The sequence below is a fragment of the Salvelinus alpinus genome, chromosome 4 (assembly GCF_045679555.1).
Source record: "Salvelinus alpinus chromosome 4, SLU_Salpinus.1, whole genome shotgun sequence".
Lineage (NCBI taxonomy): Eukaryota > Metazoa > Chordata > Actinopteri > Salmoniformes > Salmonidae > Salvelinus > Salvelinus alpinus.
The window spans coordinates 10,279,212-10,296,300 of NC_092089.1; the positions used below are offsets into that span (position 1 = coordinate 10,279,212).

Here is a 17,089-nt window from a genome sequence, read left to right on the forward strand (position 1 = left end):
ATCCCCAGTAAGACTAGCTGTCACCATTAGCGTTGGCTAACTGGGATCCCCAGTAAGACTAGCTGTCACCATTAGCGTTGGCTAACTGGGATCCCCAGTAAGACTAGCTGTCACCATTAGCGTTGGCTAACTGGGATCCCCAGTAAGACTAGCTGTCACCATTAGCGTTGGCTAACTGGGATCCCCAGTAAGACTAGCTGTCACCATTAGCGTTGGCTAACTGGGATCCCCAGTAAGACTAGCTGTCACCATTAGCGTTGGCTAACTGGGATCCCCAGTAAGACTAGCTGTCACCATTAGCGTTGGCTAACTGGGATCCCCAGTAAGACAAGCTGTCACCATTAGCGTTGGCTAACCGGGATCCCCAGTAAGACTAGCTGTCACCATTAGCGTTGGCTAACTGGGATCCCCAGTAAGACTAGCTGTCTGGGACTGAATCAGAGTGTTATCACAGTCCTCCTGGCTCTGCTCTGCTTCCAGAGACTGGGACTGAATCAGAGTGTTATCACAGTCCTCCTGGCTCTGCTCTGCTTCCAGAGACTGGGACTGAATCAGTGTTATCACAGTCCTCCTGGCTCTGCTCTACTTCCAGAGACTGGGACTGGATCAGAGTGTTAACACAGTCCTCCTGGCTCTGCTCTACTTCCAGAGACTGGGACTGAATCAGAGTGTTATCACAGTCCTCCTGGCTCTGCACTACTTCCAGAGACTGGGACTGGATCAGAGTGTTAACACAGTCCTCCTGGCTCTGCTCTACTTCCAGAGACTGGGACTGGATCAGAGTGTTAACACAGTCCTCCTGGCTCTGCTCTACTTCCAGAGACTGGGACTGAATCAGAGTGTTATCACAGTCCTCCTGGCTCTGCTCTGCTTCCAGAGACTGGGACTGGATCAGAGTGTTCTCACAGTCCTCCTGGCTCTGCTCTACTTCCAGAGACTGGGACTGAATCAGAGTGTTATCACAGTCCTCCTGGCTCTGCACTACTTCCAGAGACTGGGACTGAATCAGAGTGTTATCACAGTCCTCCTGGCTCTGCTCTACTTCCAGAGACTGGGACTGAATCAGAGTGTTATCACAGTCCTCCTGGCTCTGCTCTGCTTCCAGAGACTGGGACTGAATCAGAGTGTTATCACAGTCCTCCTGGCTCTGCACTACTTCCAGAGACTGGGACTGGATCAGAGTGTTAACACAGTCCTCCTGGCTCTGCTCTACTTCCAGAGACTGGGACTGGATCAGAGTGTTAACACAGTCCTCCTGGCTCTGCTCTACTTCCAGAGACTGGGACTGGATCAGAGTGTTAACACAGTCCTCCTGGCTCTGCTCTACTTCCAGAGACTGGGACTGGATCAGAGTGTTAACACAGTCCTCCTGGCTCTGCTCTACTTCCAGAGACTGGGACTGGATCAGAGTGTTAACACAGTCCTCCTGGCTCTGCTCTACTTCCAGAGACTGGGACTGGATCAGAGTGTTAACACAGTCCTCCTGGCTCTGCTCTACTTCCAGAGACTGGGACTGGATCAGAGTGTTAACACAGTCCTCCTGGCTCTGCTCTACTTCCAGAGACTGGGACTGGATCAGAGTGTTAACACAGTCCTCCTGGCTCTGCTCTACTTCCAGAGACTGGGACTGGATCAGAGTGTTAACACAGTCCTCCTGGCTCTGCTCTGCTTCCAGAGACTGGGACTGGATCAGAGTGTTATCACAGTCCTCCTGGCTCTGCTCTGCTTCCAGAGACTGGGACTGAATCAGAGTGTTATCACAGTCCTCCTGGCTCTGCTCTGCTTCCAGAGACTGGGACTGAATCAGAGTGTTATCACAGTCCTCCTGGCTCTGCTCTACTTCCAGAGACTGGGACTGGATCAGAGTGTTATTACAGTCCTCCTGGCTCTGCTCTACTTCCATTCTTCAGATATATGTCTTACTAATCTTAGCCTACTCTGCTTCATCAGTTCACTGTGACCTGGCCGGTAAGCAGACAACTGTAAACACCGCCTTCCCACTCAGGGATGAACCTTTTATCTAACTGTGAGTTACCGTGACGTACGGTGCTCTTTACCTAGTTATTTTGTTTCCCTGCTGAGGTAACGTCTCTTCTTGTTGTTTCACTGCTATGGGGTGACCTCTCTTCGTATTGTTCCCATGCTATGAGGTGACCTCTCTTCTTATTGTTTCCCTGTTATGAGGTGACCTCTCTTCTTATTGTTTCCCTGATATGGGGTGACCTCTCTTCTTATTGTTTCCCTGCTATGAGGTGACCTCTCTTCTTATTGTTTCCCTGCTATGCGGTGACCTCTCTTCGTATTGTTTCCCTGCTATGAGGTGACCTCTCTTCTTATTGTTTCCCTGCTGTGAGGTGACCTCTCTTCGTATTGTTTCCCTGCTGTGAGGTGACCTCTCTTCTTATTGTTTCCCTGCTATGAGGTGACCTCTCTTCTTAATGTTTCCCTGCGGTGAGGTGACCTCTCTTCTTATTGTTTCCCTACTATGAGGTGTTCTCTCTTCTTATTGTTTCCCTGCTATGAGGTGACCTCTCTTCTTATTGTTTCCCTGCTATGAGGTGATCTCTCTTCTTATTGTTTCCCTGCTATGAGGTGACCTCTCTTCTTATTGTTTCTCTGCTATGAGGTGACCTCTCTTGTTGTTGTTTCCCTGCTATGAGGTGACCTCTCTTCTTATTGTTTCCCTGCTCTGAGGTGACCTCTCTTCTTCTTGTTTCCGTGCTGTGAGGTGACCTCTCTTCTTCTTGTTTCCCTGCTGTGAGGTGACCTCTCTTATTGTTTCCCTGTGGTGGGGTGACCTCTCTTCGTATTGTTTCCCTGCTATGGGGTGACCTCTCTTCGTATTGTTTCCCTGCGGTGAGGTGAACTCTCTTGTTGTTTCCCTGCTATGAGGTGACCTCTCTTCTCATTGTTTCCCCGCTGTGAGGTGACCTCTCTTCTTATTTTTTCCCTGCTATGAGGTGATCTCTCTTGTTGTTTCCCTGCGGTGAGGTGTTAGTTTCATAGTTGGTCTAAATGGTATTATTGCCCTATTGCTTCAGGATCATGAAAGAGGCGGTTTTGTGAGCAACAGTTCACTCGAAGTTTACGAGATTTAAAAAGAGCTTGTGACCTATGCAGGAGGTTATGGACTAATTCCACAAATATCTGGTTGGCTAGTTAGTTGAGTGTGTGTGTACGTGTTTAACTATACTTGTGGGGACCGGAAGTCTCCACACGAATAGTAAACAAACAAAAAGGTAAAAAGCTATTTCAAGGAGGTTTAGAGTTCAGGTTAGAATTGTGTTCAGTGTTAGGAGCTAGGGTTAGGTTTAAGGTTACATTTTCGGGTTAAGGTTAAAGGTTAAGGTTAAGTTTTCGGGTTAAGGGTAGGTTTAAGGTTACGTATTCGGGTTAAGGTTAAGGGTTAGGTTTAAGGTTACATTTTCGGGTTAAGGTTAAGGTTAAGTTTTCGGGTTAAGGGTAGGTTTAAGGTTACGTATTCGGGTTAAGGTTAAGGGTTAGGTTTAAGGTTACATTTTCGGGTTAAGGTTAAGGGGTAGGTTTAAGGTTAAGTTTTCGGGTTAAGGTTAAGGGTTAGGGTTTAGGGTTAAGATTACGTTTTTGGGTTAAGGTTAAGTTTTCGGGTTAAGGGTAAGGGTTAGGGTTAAGGGTTAAGGGTTAGGTTTAAGGTTACATTTTCGGGTTAAGGTTAAGGGTTAGGTTTAAGGTTAAGGGTAAGGGGTTAGGGGTTAGTGAAAATAGGATGTTGATTGGGACTGAATTAAGTCCCCCACCAGGTTATACGTGTGTTTGTGTGTCTACAGGGCATTCGGAAAGTATTCAGGCGTATGGGGGTTACTCAGTACTTTGTTGAAACACTTTTGGCAGCGATTACATCCTCGATTCTTCTTGGGTATGACGCTACAAGCTTGGCACACCTGTATTTGGGGAGTTTCTCCCATTCTTCTCTGCAGATCCTCTCAAGCTCTGATAGGTTGGATGGGGAGCTGAACTGCTAAGAGCTGCTAATAACCCAACCAACTATAAACCCACTGCTACCAGAAAGTAATGCTAATAACCCAACCAACTATAAACCCACTGCTACCCGGAAGTACTGCTAATAACCTAACCAACTATAAACCCACTGCTACCAGGAAGTACTGCTAATAACCCAACCAACTATAAACACACTGCTACCCGGAAGTACTGCTAATAACCTAACCAACTATAAACCCACTGCTACCAGGAAGTACTGCAAATAACCCAACCAACTATAAACACACTGCTACCAGGAAGTACTGCTAATAACCCAACCAACTATAAACCCACTGCTACCAGGAAGTACTGCTAATAACCCAACCAACTATAAACCCACTGCTACCCGGAAGTACTGCTAATAACGTAACCAACTATAAACCCACTGCTACCAGGAAGTACTGCTAATAACCCAACCAACTATAAACACACTGCTACCAGGAAGTACTGCTAGCTATTAACCCAACCAACTATAAACCCACTGCTACCAGGAAGGAAACACTAGCTATTAACCCAACCAACTATAAACCCACTGCTACCAGGAAGTACTGCTAATAACCCAACCAACTATAAACCCACTGCTACCAGGAAGTACTGCTAACAACCCAACCAACTATAAACCCACTGCTACCAGGAAGTACTACTAATAACCCAACCAACTATAAACCCACTGCTACCAGGAAGTACTGCTAATAACCCAACCAACTATAAACACACTGCTACCCGGAAGTACTGCTAATAACCTAACCAACTATAAACCCACTGCTACCAGGAAGTACTGCTAATAACCCAACCAACTATAAACACACTGCTACCAGGAAGTACTGCTAATAACCCAACCAACTATAAACCCACTGCTACCAGGAAGTACTGCTAATAACCTAACCAACTATAAACCCACTGCTACCCGGAAGTACTGCTAATAACCTAACCAACTATAAACCCACTGCTACCAGGAAGTACTGCTAATAACCCAACCAACTATAAACACACTGCTACCAGAAAGTACTGCTAATAACCCAACCAACTATAAACCCACTGCTACCAGGAAGTACTGCTAATAACCCAACCAACTATAAACACACTGCTACCCGGAAGTACTGCTAATAACCCAACCAACTATAAACCCACTGCTACCAGGAAGTACTGCTAATAACCCAACCAACTATAAACCCACTGCTACCAGGAAGTACTGCTAATAACCCAACCAACTATAAACCCACTGCTACCCGGAAGTACTGCTAATAACCTAACCAACTATAAACCCACTGCTACCAGGAAGTACTGCTAATAACCCAACCAACTATAAACACACTGCTACCAGGAAGTACTGCTAGCTACTAACCCAACCAACTATAAACCCACTGCTACCAGGAAGGAAACACTAGCTATTAACCCAACCAACTATAAACCCACTGCTACCAGGAAGTACTGCTAATAACCCAACCAACTATAAACCCACTGCTACCAGGAAGTACTGCTAACAACCCAACCAACTATAAACCCACTGCTACCAGGAAGTACTACTAATAACCCAACCAACTATAAACCCACTGCTACCAGGAAGTACTGCTAGCTATTAACCCAACCAACTATAAACCCACTGCTGGTCGCCTGCCAAGAAAGAGTTAAAACTTCTTAGAACTAGGGGGCGACATTTTCACTTTTGGATGAATTGGTGCCCAAATTGAACGGCCTCGTACTCTGTCCTAGATCATATGATATGCATATTATTATTACTATTGGATAGAAAACACTCTGAAGTTTCTAAAACTGTTTGAATTATATCTGTGCGTAAAACAGAACTCATATGGCAGGCAAACTTCCAAACAGGAAGTGAAATGGGTCGCTGTGAGGGGCATCGCCTATTCAAATGTCTTATATTTATGGATCTGTATGCACTTCATACGCCTTCCACTAGATGTCAACAGGCAGTAGAACGTGGAATGAAGCGTCTAGCTTGATGTGGGACCGGATGAGAGCCATTGGAGTGACAGGTCAGGCAGATTGCCAGTTCTTGGTCACACACACTGGGAATGTGATGTCCTTCTCTGCCATGGATTATATAGACATGAAGAAATGCTCCGTTTGGGACGTTATTGGATATATATGAGAAAAACATCCTGAAGATTGATTCTCAACTGAGTTTGACCAGTTTATTCGATTTGTAATATCACTTTTTGAAGTTTTCGTTCATTAGCGTAAAGTTCTATGGACACGTGAACTACACATGCTAGCCAAAGTTGCTAATTCGACAGAAGTAATGGACATTAGAAAACAAAAAAATGATTTATTGTGGAACTAGGATTCCTGGCACTGCATTCTGATGAAAGATCATCAAAGGTAAGGGAATATTTATGATGTAATTTCGTATTTCTGTTGACTCCAACATGGCAGAGAATGGCTGAGCGCTGTCTCAGATTATTGCATGCTGTGCTTTTTACTAAAGTTATTTTTTTAAATCTAACACAGCGGTTGCATTAAGAACCAGTGTATCTTTAATTATATGTTAAACATTTATCTTTCATCAAAGTTTATGATGAGTATTTCTGTATTTCACGTTGCTCTCTGTAATTATTCTGGCTATTTTGAATGCATTTCGGGAACATGGCGCCAATGTAAAACCACGATTTCTGGCTATAAATATGCACATTATCGAACAAAACATAAATGTATTGTATAACATGATGTCATATGACTGTCATCTGATGAAGTTGTTCAAAGGTTAGTGATTCATTTTATCTCTATTTGTGGGTTTTGTGAAAGCTATCTTTGCTGTGAAAAAATGGCTGTGTTTTTTGGGATATGGTGGTGAGCTAACATAAATATATGTTGTGTTTTCGCTGTAAAACATTTTTTAAAAATCGGACATGTTGGCTGGATTCACAAGATGTTTATCTTTCATTTGCTGTATTGGACTTGTGATTTCATGAAATTATATTATATGATATCCCTGTGGCGCTAGGCCAGGCTATGCTAGTCAGCGTTTCTGATGACAATGATCCCGGATCCGGGATGGGTTGTTCAGAGAGGTTTGAGGGGTTGTGAAAAACAACTGCCATTTCAGTTTACGGAAGTGTCTGGAACCTAACTTAAAGGAACTAGAGAAGACACCTGACCTGATAATGTCATGCTAAAACCTTGCATCTTCCTCTATGTTGGAAATAGGCACTATTCTCCTGTAGGCATTACAGATCTGGCGTTTTGTACACTGGGTTCCTCACACAATGTGGAATTCGACAAGATTTCTTGAAACTTCTACAAGTGTCCTTAGTTCTCTTTGTTTGAAATGTCAGGGAAAAACTGGCCTAACGTGATGTCTGTCCGTAACATCCATTTGCTAGAAGTGTAAACTAAGTCATAGTGGTCGACTGAGACCAGTGTTCAGAAAGCAGAGGACGGATGATCAGAGGGGTGGGGAGCACATGAGGGGGCATCTCTAAATATAGATCTCAGAACACTACTCTGACTCAGTGTTAAAAAGATCTCAGAACACTACTCTGACTCAGTGTTAAAAAGATCTCAGAACACTACTCTGACTCAGTGTTAAAAAGATCTCAGAACACTACTCTGACTCAGTGTTAAAAAGATCTCAGAACACTACTCTGACTCAGTGTTAAAAAGATCTCAGAACACTACTCTGACTCAGTGTTAAAAAGATCTCAGAACACTACTCTGACTCAGTGTTAAAAAGATCTCAGAACACTACTCTGACTCAGTGTTAAAAAGATCTCAAAACACTACTCTGACTCAGTGTTAAAAAGATGCCAGGACACTACTCTGACTCAGTGTTAAAAAGATGCCAGGACACTACTCTGACTCAGTGTTAAAAAGATGCCAGGACACTACTCTGACTCAGTGTTAAAAAGATCTCAGAACACTACTCTGACTCAGTGTTAAAAAGATCTCAGAACACTACTCTGACTCAGTGTTAAAAAGATCTCAGAACACTACTCTGACTCAGTGTTAAAAAGATCTCAAAACACTACTCTGACTCAGTGTTAAAAAGATGCCAGGACACTACTCTGACTCAGTGTTAAAAAGATCTCAGAACACTACTCTGACTCAGTGTTAAAAAGATCTCAAAACGCTACTCTGACTCAGTGTTAAAAAGATGCCAGGACACTACTCTGACTCAGTGTTAAAAAGATGCCAGGACACTACTCTGACTCAGTGTTAAAAAGATCTCAGAACACTACTCTGACTCAGTGTTAAAAAGATCTCAGAACACTACTCTGACTCAGTGTTAAAAACCTGTTGGGACAAAAGTGCTAAAATCACTCACTCACACACACACAGCAAACAACCATTTAGGAAGATGGGTGTGTGTGTGAAGGAAAAACCCCCTTTTGAAATGTTTTCTTATTAAAAGAAATGGATGAGTGATTTGAGTCTCTAAAGACAGTGTTTCATGTATTTCCCAGTCCCAATGCTTTGCCCTGGTTAATACTGTCTCTATCAAGTCGGTGTACAATTGGCCCAGCGTCGTCCGGGTTTGGCCGATGTAGGCCGTCATTGTAAATAAGAATTTGTTCTTAACTGACTTGGTTAAAGGGTTAAATACATTTATATATATATATTTTTTAAATGAAGTCGATATGTGATATAAACAGGACAGACGTGGTGTGATGAAATGCCATTGACACATGGTAATACAGCCAGTCATGGAGACAGGTGAAGGTCTCTCCTCCCGATGCTGTATCTGTACACAGGCAACGGATATAATGGTCCCACTTAGAAAAAAAACCCTCTGATAGTCAAGGTAAGTACTGGAGACTCGACAATCCCCCCAGCTGTCCTCCTGCGCCTGCTGCTATCAGTCACAACGTCGGTGAGATGTCCTGAAGTCACACACAAACAGAACACAACCACTTAGAGAGAGAGAGAGAATGCAGCAGGGAAAACCCTTTTTAAAGCACTTTCTGAATGGGTTTAGCTACTTAAAATGTGCTGTCTGTCCCCTTGTTCATTTCTCCCCATAAATGTAGTCACTATTGCCAGCCAGCTATAGTGAGAGACAGTTAAAGGGCTCTCCTCCCGACGCTGTAGCAGCTACACACAGTTAAGGGGGTCTAATGGCCCTTCTGATAGTCAAGGTCACTACTGGAGACTAAAGACACTGTCCTCGTGCCCATGCTGCTATCTAGAGGACATTCCTATGGTGTTAAATAAGGAGAGTTGAGAAAGAACATGGAGGAGGAGGAGGAAGAGGAGAGGCAGGTATTGGCTCCCACTGACACAATAAAACACTCCTACACTGTCTTTCAGAGATATACCAGGAGAGAGAGTGTGTGTGTGTGTGTGTGTGTGTGTGTGTGTGTGTGTGTGTGTGTGTGTGTGTGTATCCCCTCCACTGTATGTGTGGCCTAACATCAGTCTCTGTATGAGGAGAGATACGGTGTTCAGAGGGATGAAAGGAGAACGCTCAGATCAAACATACTTTTCTAATTGTAGACAACAAACGTCCCCAGAGAACTCATTTTCTGCTCATGTTCATCCTATTGTAGGATTGATACAGGTGTTCTGTTCTGTTCCAGGTACAGTCTCTACAGTCCTGTCACCTCTATTGTAGTATTGATACAGGTGTTCTGTTCTGTTCCAGGTACAGTCTCTACAGTCCTGTCCCCTCTATTGTAGGATTAATACAGGTGTTCTGTTCTGTTCCAAGTACAGTCTCTACAGTCCTGTCTCCTCTATTGTAGGATTGATACAGGTGTTCTGTTCTGTTCCAGGTACAGTCTCTACAGTCCTGTCCCCTCTATTGTAGGATTGATACAGGTGTTCTGTTCTGTTCCAAGTACAGTCTCTACAGTCCTGTCTCCTCTATTGTAGGATTGATACAGGTGTTCTGTTCTGTTCCAGGTACAGTCTCTACAGTCCTGTCCCCTCTATTGTAGTATTGTTCCAGGTACAGTCTCTACAGTCCTGTCTCCTCTATTGTAGGATTGATACAGGTGATCTGTTCTGTTCCAGGTACAGTCTCTACAGTCCTGTCCCCTCTATTGTAGGATTGATACAGGTGTTCTGTTCTGATTGATATAGTTGGACATAAGTCTGTAGAAACAGCAGGAAATCATCTCCAAGTGATTTTAATTGGAGAAATTTGTATTCTCACACATAATAGAGAGAGACAAGTGATGAATACAAATGTAAGCAAGGTTTGAAATATTTATGTTTTAAGTCAAACATTCTTTCTGTTTGGGCTTCTTGCGGTCAATTTGCAGTCCACAAATGATTAGTAATTATGGTCTTGCCCTCCTACCAATCCGCTGGAGGAAAATAATCCGCCCGCGGCTGAGTCTGGTTGATGAGTCCGCCTTTAGGGGGTCAAAATTACAACCAGGCTTCAATGAGTCCTCCGGTTTACTGCGCAGTGCGCACTGCATACAAATAATAATAAAAAATATGAACATGATAAAGAAAGTTATCCAAGCAATAACAATAAGGCTTTTGAAGGCAACTATGGCTTGTGTTAACTTTGATGTTTTGACCTGTATGTATAGACCTGTATGCAACATTATCGGCAAGTGACTTGTCTGATGTCTGAATCAGGGGGGTTGTGTTAAATGCGGAAGACACATTTCGGTTGAATGGATTCCGTTGTGCAACTGACTCGGTATCCCCATTTTTCCTACTGCGGAAAAAGCGACTTATAGTTGTTAAACGGGAGTAACGCGAGTGTGTTGATATAACGGCAAAATATTGTCAAAATTCCGCTTTTAACAACAATCAGTATTGGTTAAAAGAAACGGCAACATATTAGTCAATAATTAAGTGTGTGCAAAGCGATCGTGTCAGGCGAAAATGATATTACAGGTTTTACCATTGCATGTGCAGTCCCACATTCACTCTTATAGCGATGGGTTATTACCCATCATTTGCAACAATGTCATTGAACGTCATCACTATATTTCCTTTGCGGTACCTCAAACTGTCGTGATTACCAGCCGAGGTAAACTTTTAGTATAAGTTGATTTTGTCTAAACAACATCCTAAAACCTACTCTGAGCTGGGAGTTATTGTTGTCTTAAAAACAGGTTAACAGGATTCCAGGACCGGTTCTGTTCCAGGTATAGTATTGTAATGAAACAGGCAGGGAGTAGGTCTCGAACCCTCGACCTTCTAGCCCGAAGTCCGGCGCGCTATCCGCGCTTATAAACCCAGGGTCGTGCCAGTATCTAGTCTTATCTACTTTCCATTGCATGCGTTTTAGCCTGAGCAGTTTCTTACGTCCCAAATGGCACCTATTCCCTACAAGCGTACTAACTTGACCAGTGCTCATAGGGCATGGGCACTAGTCAAAGTAGTACACCAGATCGGGCAGAAAATAGTTGCATTTTATAGTTTATTTGAAAATTACAACTTTTCAAATACTCAAGGTAGTCAAATATAGTTTAAACTAAAATGCAACTTTTTATTTTATTTTTTATATTCAAATACAGGTCTCAGGTAAAAGATTTTAACTTATTTGGAATACCTTTAGGAAAACCAAACAATATTTGAATGTATTTGAATGCATATTTTATTTATGTATCCTTTAGTTGACTAGGGCAAGTCAGTTAAGAACAAATTCTTATTTACAATGACGGCCTACCAAAAGGCAAAAGACCTCCTGCGGGGACGGGGCCCGGGATTAAAAATAAAATATAAATACAATATAAATAACATAGAAGTTATTTGAAGAAATTTAAATAATAACAAATATTTGCTGGAAGAACCTAAAAACGACAACAGTTAGTTTGAATGAGTCTAAATATATGATCATTTTAACACACTGGAGCACTCTCAGATATTAATATACCATAAAGACTATAATTAAATACATGAGGGACATAGAATCAACATAGTCATTTTGAAACTGCAAAAGTGGTCTAACAAATATATATATATATATTTTCTTCACAATGAGTGAGCCATAACACACGACATCCGGTTCGTATACAAGTGTAGTAACTTTGTGATTATGACGACAGCGCCATTGTTGTTAAGAGGACATAGAACGTTGGAAATGTCTTTATTATGACATCATAATGGAGTCATTTACATAAAGTGGAATAAGGAACCGTCACTATTCCTTCTGTACATTAGTTGGAAAAAAAACTCAGCTCATCGCTATGCAATTAACATGCAATTACCCAAAATATTATGTAACAATATGCTGCTCCAAAAAGTCATTACCAGGTGTATTACACAGGCACCAGAACGGTGTGTTATTAAGTGTTATCGAGAACGCGAACAGTAACAAAATAGGACTATTAAGTGTCGAAAGGAAACTAAATATCCCCAAAAACTGTCGTCTTGAATCAACTACAGCCAAGGTAGGTGGATAATCATGTTAGTTTGTGTTCCTAGTAAACTGTCCCTTTTGAAGGGATACTTGGGGATTCTTGGCAAATGAGGTCCTTTATCTACCTCCCCAGAATCAGATGAACTTGTGGAAACAAGTTGTCTGCGTGCAGTTTGAAGGAGGTTGCTAACTAGCGCTAGTTGCGCAATGGCTAACTAGCGCTAGTTGCGCAATGGCTAACTAGCGCTAGTTGCGCAATGGCTAACTAGCGCTAGTTGCGCAATGGCTAACTAGCGCTAGTTGCGCAATGGCTAACTAGCGCTAGTTGCGCAATGGCTAACTAGCGCTAGTTGCGCAATGGCTAGAAGTATATGGATATCTGCTAATACCCATACACTTCCAGTCATTGCGCTAATGCTAGTTAGCAACGTCCTTCATACTGAACACCGAGACATAAAAATGGTATCCATGAGTTCATCTGACTCTGGGGAAGTAGATAAACTCCTGGAGTATTCCTTTAAAGATGGAATAGTGTGTTTGAAATAAGAACACTTAACCCTCAGATGGACAAAAAGGTTCCAAGTTGGTTTTTGCTAAGCATCCAACTTGATGTTTATAATGTTTACAAAATGGCTTTGAATTGCGCTGCGGTATTTTCAGGTATCATAATAAAGTGCAGCTTTCGACCCTTTCAGGGGCATGTTGAAAGAGTCATACTGTAGTTGAGTGTCGTAACTTATTCATACTTATCTGTAACAAATATCATTGGTTTGACTTGATTATCTACACATGGGGCAAAGGACAGTCAGGAGAGTGGACATTGACAAAATGTTCAGAAATAAATGTATTGTGTAGATCAAATATGACTGTCAGAGATTGGTTGAAGATTGAAGGCAGCCAATCAAATAGTTTCATAAAAGTAGTCACTTCCTGAAATCTGTATTCATAAAGTTTTAAAAAGTAGTCACTTCCTGAAAACTGTATTCATATGGTTTTAAAAAGAGTTACTTCCTGAAATCTGTATTCATATAGTTTTAAGAGATTGGACAGGCTGGCTCTAATGGTGAGTCTCCATTGGTTTGCCAACACAAACTAAACTGCTGTGAAATTAACTGTGATGTAACTACATTGAAGACGAGCAGACAACATGGATTTTTAATACAAAACTAACCCAGATTTAATGTGAATAAATTACTAAAAAAGAAATTGTATCGTTTGTCTGTAAATCATTTCTCCGCTCTCTCAATTCTGTCTGCAAATGGTTAGTACGGCATGCCCTACCCTTTAAGAGGCTACGTCCCAAACGACACCCCATGGGCCCTGGTCAATAGTAGTGCACTACACAAGGAATAGGGTGTAATTTGGAACACAGCCATAGATGAGGGGGGGAGAAACAATAAGCAAGCTGCATCTGAAATCTTATTAAAAAACCTGACGTAAGATTATTAAAAGATTAGCTTCACCTAGTTCCATCTCAGCACACACTGTTTCTGTCCTGTGAACAAAGAGTCTTCAGTTTACACGGAGGCAGGAGAGGAGAGGCAGGGGTAGAGGCAGGAGAGGAGAGGCAGGGGAGGAGAGGCAGGAGAGGAAACAGATTTAAATCACTCAACTGAATTGATTCACAGATTTCACACAATGAAATGGTCTACTTTTAGGATGGAACTGAAAATAGATATTCGATCATCACTTTGTATGTTTACAGACATGATCTTTCTGTCGTGTGTAAGTATTTAGAAAAAAAATCCACTTCTCTGATTCATTTAGCCCAACTCTCTCAGATTAACTAGGCTGATTATCCAGCTTCTCTCTTCATGACCTGAGTCACCTCTCCTGATCCCTTTGCGGTATATTCCAGGGACGACACTGCCCCCCAGTGGTCTATTACAGTAACTGCAGGTTCTCAACACCAATGGCATAGGATTTTTTTTATTTAACTAGGCAAGTCAGTTAAGAGCAAATTCTTATTTACAATGACGGCCTACCCGGGGAACAGTGGGTTAACTGCCTTGTTCAGGGGCAGAACAACAGATTTGTACCTTGTCAGCTCGGGGATTCGATCTAGCAACCTTTCGGTTACTAGTCCAACTCTCTAACCACTAAGCTACCTGCCTCCCCCTCTAACCACTAGGCTACCCTGCCTGACGCCCCCACTGTTCTCTGAAGTGCAACCAATAAATTTATTGATAGGTAAATTGTATCAAAATCCTTTATTGAACTGACTGAAAAAGAAAACTCCCTTAAGTATAAATAAAGAGAGGTTTTGTTATATAACATTCCTGAATAGAGCAATTTCTGTGACGAACAAATACGATCAGACACAGCAACAAGATAACATTTGGTCAAAACAACAACAACAAAAAGTCATGTTTTATCCTCAATTAATTAAAAGTCCAATTATTATTGTCAGGATTGATGAGTGGCGTACCCCAGAATCGTGTCTTGGTAGTCTACCTCTTCTGGACCAGAATTATGCTTTGGTAGTCTACCTCTTCTGGACCAGAATTATGCCTTGGTAGTCTACCTCTTCTGGATCTGTCTCCTCATAATCTGATCTAGGATCAGGTCTCCCTGCTTCACGTCCGTGTTGCTACAGCCAACCACCGGACAGCTGTGGGACGGAGAAAGGAATATGCTAATCAATCAATCTAATGTTTTACTGCAACAGTTGTTTAAGTGTAAAACAGCAGGGTAGGACGGAGAGACGACATCACATCCTGATTGACAAGGTGCTATAGCAACAGGGGTAAAACAAGGTGAGAAAACAGCAGGGTAGGACAGAGAGATGACATCACATCCTGATTGACAAGGTGCTATAGCAACAGGGGTAAAACAAGGTGAGAAAACAGCAGGGTAGGACAGAGAGACGACATCACATCCTGATTGACACGGTGAGAAAACAGCAGGGTAGGACAGAGAGACGACATCACATCCTGATTGACAAGGTGAGAAAACAGCAGGGTAGGACGGAGAGACGACATCACATCCTGATTGACCCGGTGAGAAAACAGCAGGGTAGGACAGAGAGACGACATCACATCCTGATTGACAAGGTGCTAATAGCAACAGGGGCGGGCAGACTCAAGACAACAGATGTAAATGACTAAACCAGACAACAGATGTAAATGACTAAACCAGACAACAGATGTAAATGACTAAACCAGACAACAGATGTAAATGACTAAACCAGACAACAGATGTAAATGACTAAACCAGACAACAGATGTAAATGACTAAACCAGACAACAGATGTAAATGACTAAACCAGACAACAGATGTAAATGACTAAACCAGACAACAGATGTAAATGACTAAACCAGACAACAGATGTAAATGACTAAACCAGACAACAGATGACTAAACCAGACAACAGATGTAAATGACTAAACCAAACAACAGATGTAAATGACTAAACCAGACAACAGATGTAAATGACTAAACCAAACAACAGATGTAAATGACTAAACCAGACAACAGATGTAAATGACTAAACCAGACAACAGATGTAAATGACTAAACCAGACAACAGATGTAAATGACTAAACCAGACAACAGATGTAAATGACTAAACCAGACAACAGATGTAAATGACTAAACCAGACAACAGATGTAAATGACTAAACCAGACAACAGATGTAAATGACTAAACCAGACAACAGATGTAAATGACTAAACCAGACAACAGATGTAAATGACTAAACCAGACAACAGATGTAAATGACTAAACCAGACAACAGATGTAAATGACTAAACCAAACAACAGATGTAAATGACTAAACCAGACAACAGATGTAAATGACTAAACCAGACAACAGATGTAAATGACTAAACCAGACAACAGATGTAAATGACTAAACCAGACAACAGATGTAAATGACTAAACCAAACAACAGATGTAAATGACTAAACCAGACAACAGATGTAAATGACTAAACCAGACAACAGATGTAAATGACTAAACCAGACAACAGATGTAAATGACTAAACCAGACAACAGATGTAAATGACTAAACCAGACAACAGATGTAAATGACTAAACCAGACAACAGATGTAAATGACTAAACCAGACAACAGATGTAAATGACTAAACCAGACAACAGATGTAAATGACTAAACCAGACAACAGATGTAAATGACTAAACCAGACAACAGATGTAAATGACTAAACCAGACAACAGATGTAAATGACTAAACCAGACAACAGATGTAAATGACTAAACCAGACAACAGATGTAAATGACTAAACCAGACAACAGATGACTAAACCAGACAACAGATGTAAATGACTAAACCAAACAACAGATGTAAATGACTAAACCAGACAACAGATGTAAATGACTAAACCAGACAACAGATGTAAATGACTAAACCAGACAACAGATGTAAATGACTAAACCAGACAACAGATGTAAATGACTAAACCAAACAACAGATGTAAATGACTAAACCAGACAACAGATGTAAATGACTAAACCAGACAACAGATGACTAAACCAGACAACAGATGACTAAACCAGACAACAGATGTAAATGACTAAACCAGACAACAGATGTAAATGACTAAACCAGACAACAGATGTAAATGACTAAACCAGACAACAGATGTAAATGACTAAACCAGACAACAGATGACTAAACCAGACAACAGATGTAAATGACTAAACCAAACAACAGATGTAAATGACTAAACCAGACAACAGATGTAAATGACTAAACCAGACAACAGATGTAAATGACTAAACCAGACAACAGATGTAAATGACTAAACCAAACAACAGATGTAA

The 17,089-nt window shown here is 41.7% G+C and overlaps 1 protein-coding gene and 1 long non-coding RNA gene across 2 annotated transcripts; both read right to left on the reverse strand.

Annotated features, from left to right (window-relative positions):
- Window positions 1-505: 505 nt before the first annotated feature.
- LOC139572263 (uro-adherence factor A-like) lies at window positions 506-1,903 on the reverse strand. Its single transcript, XM_071394907.1, has one exon. It carries the CDS (start codon window positions 1,901-1,903, stop codon window positions 506-508), a length of 1,398 nt encoding a protein of 465 aa, XP_071251008.1.
- Window positions 1,904-14,217: 12,314 nt separating this feature from the next.
- Window positions 14,218-15,476, reverse strand: LOC139572837 (uncharacterized). Its single transcript, XR_011674498.1, has 2 exons — window positions 14,794-15,476; window positions 14,218-14,758 (listed from the first exon to the last, which is right to left on the reverse strand). It is a non-coding gene; the product is annotated as an uncharacterized lncRNA (long non-coding RNA).
- Between the last annotated feature and the right edge of the window lie 1,613 nt (window positions 15,477-17,089).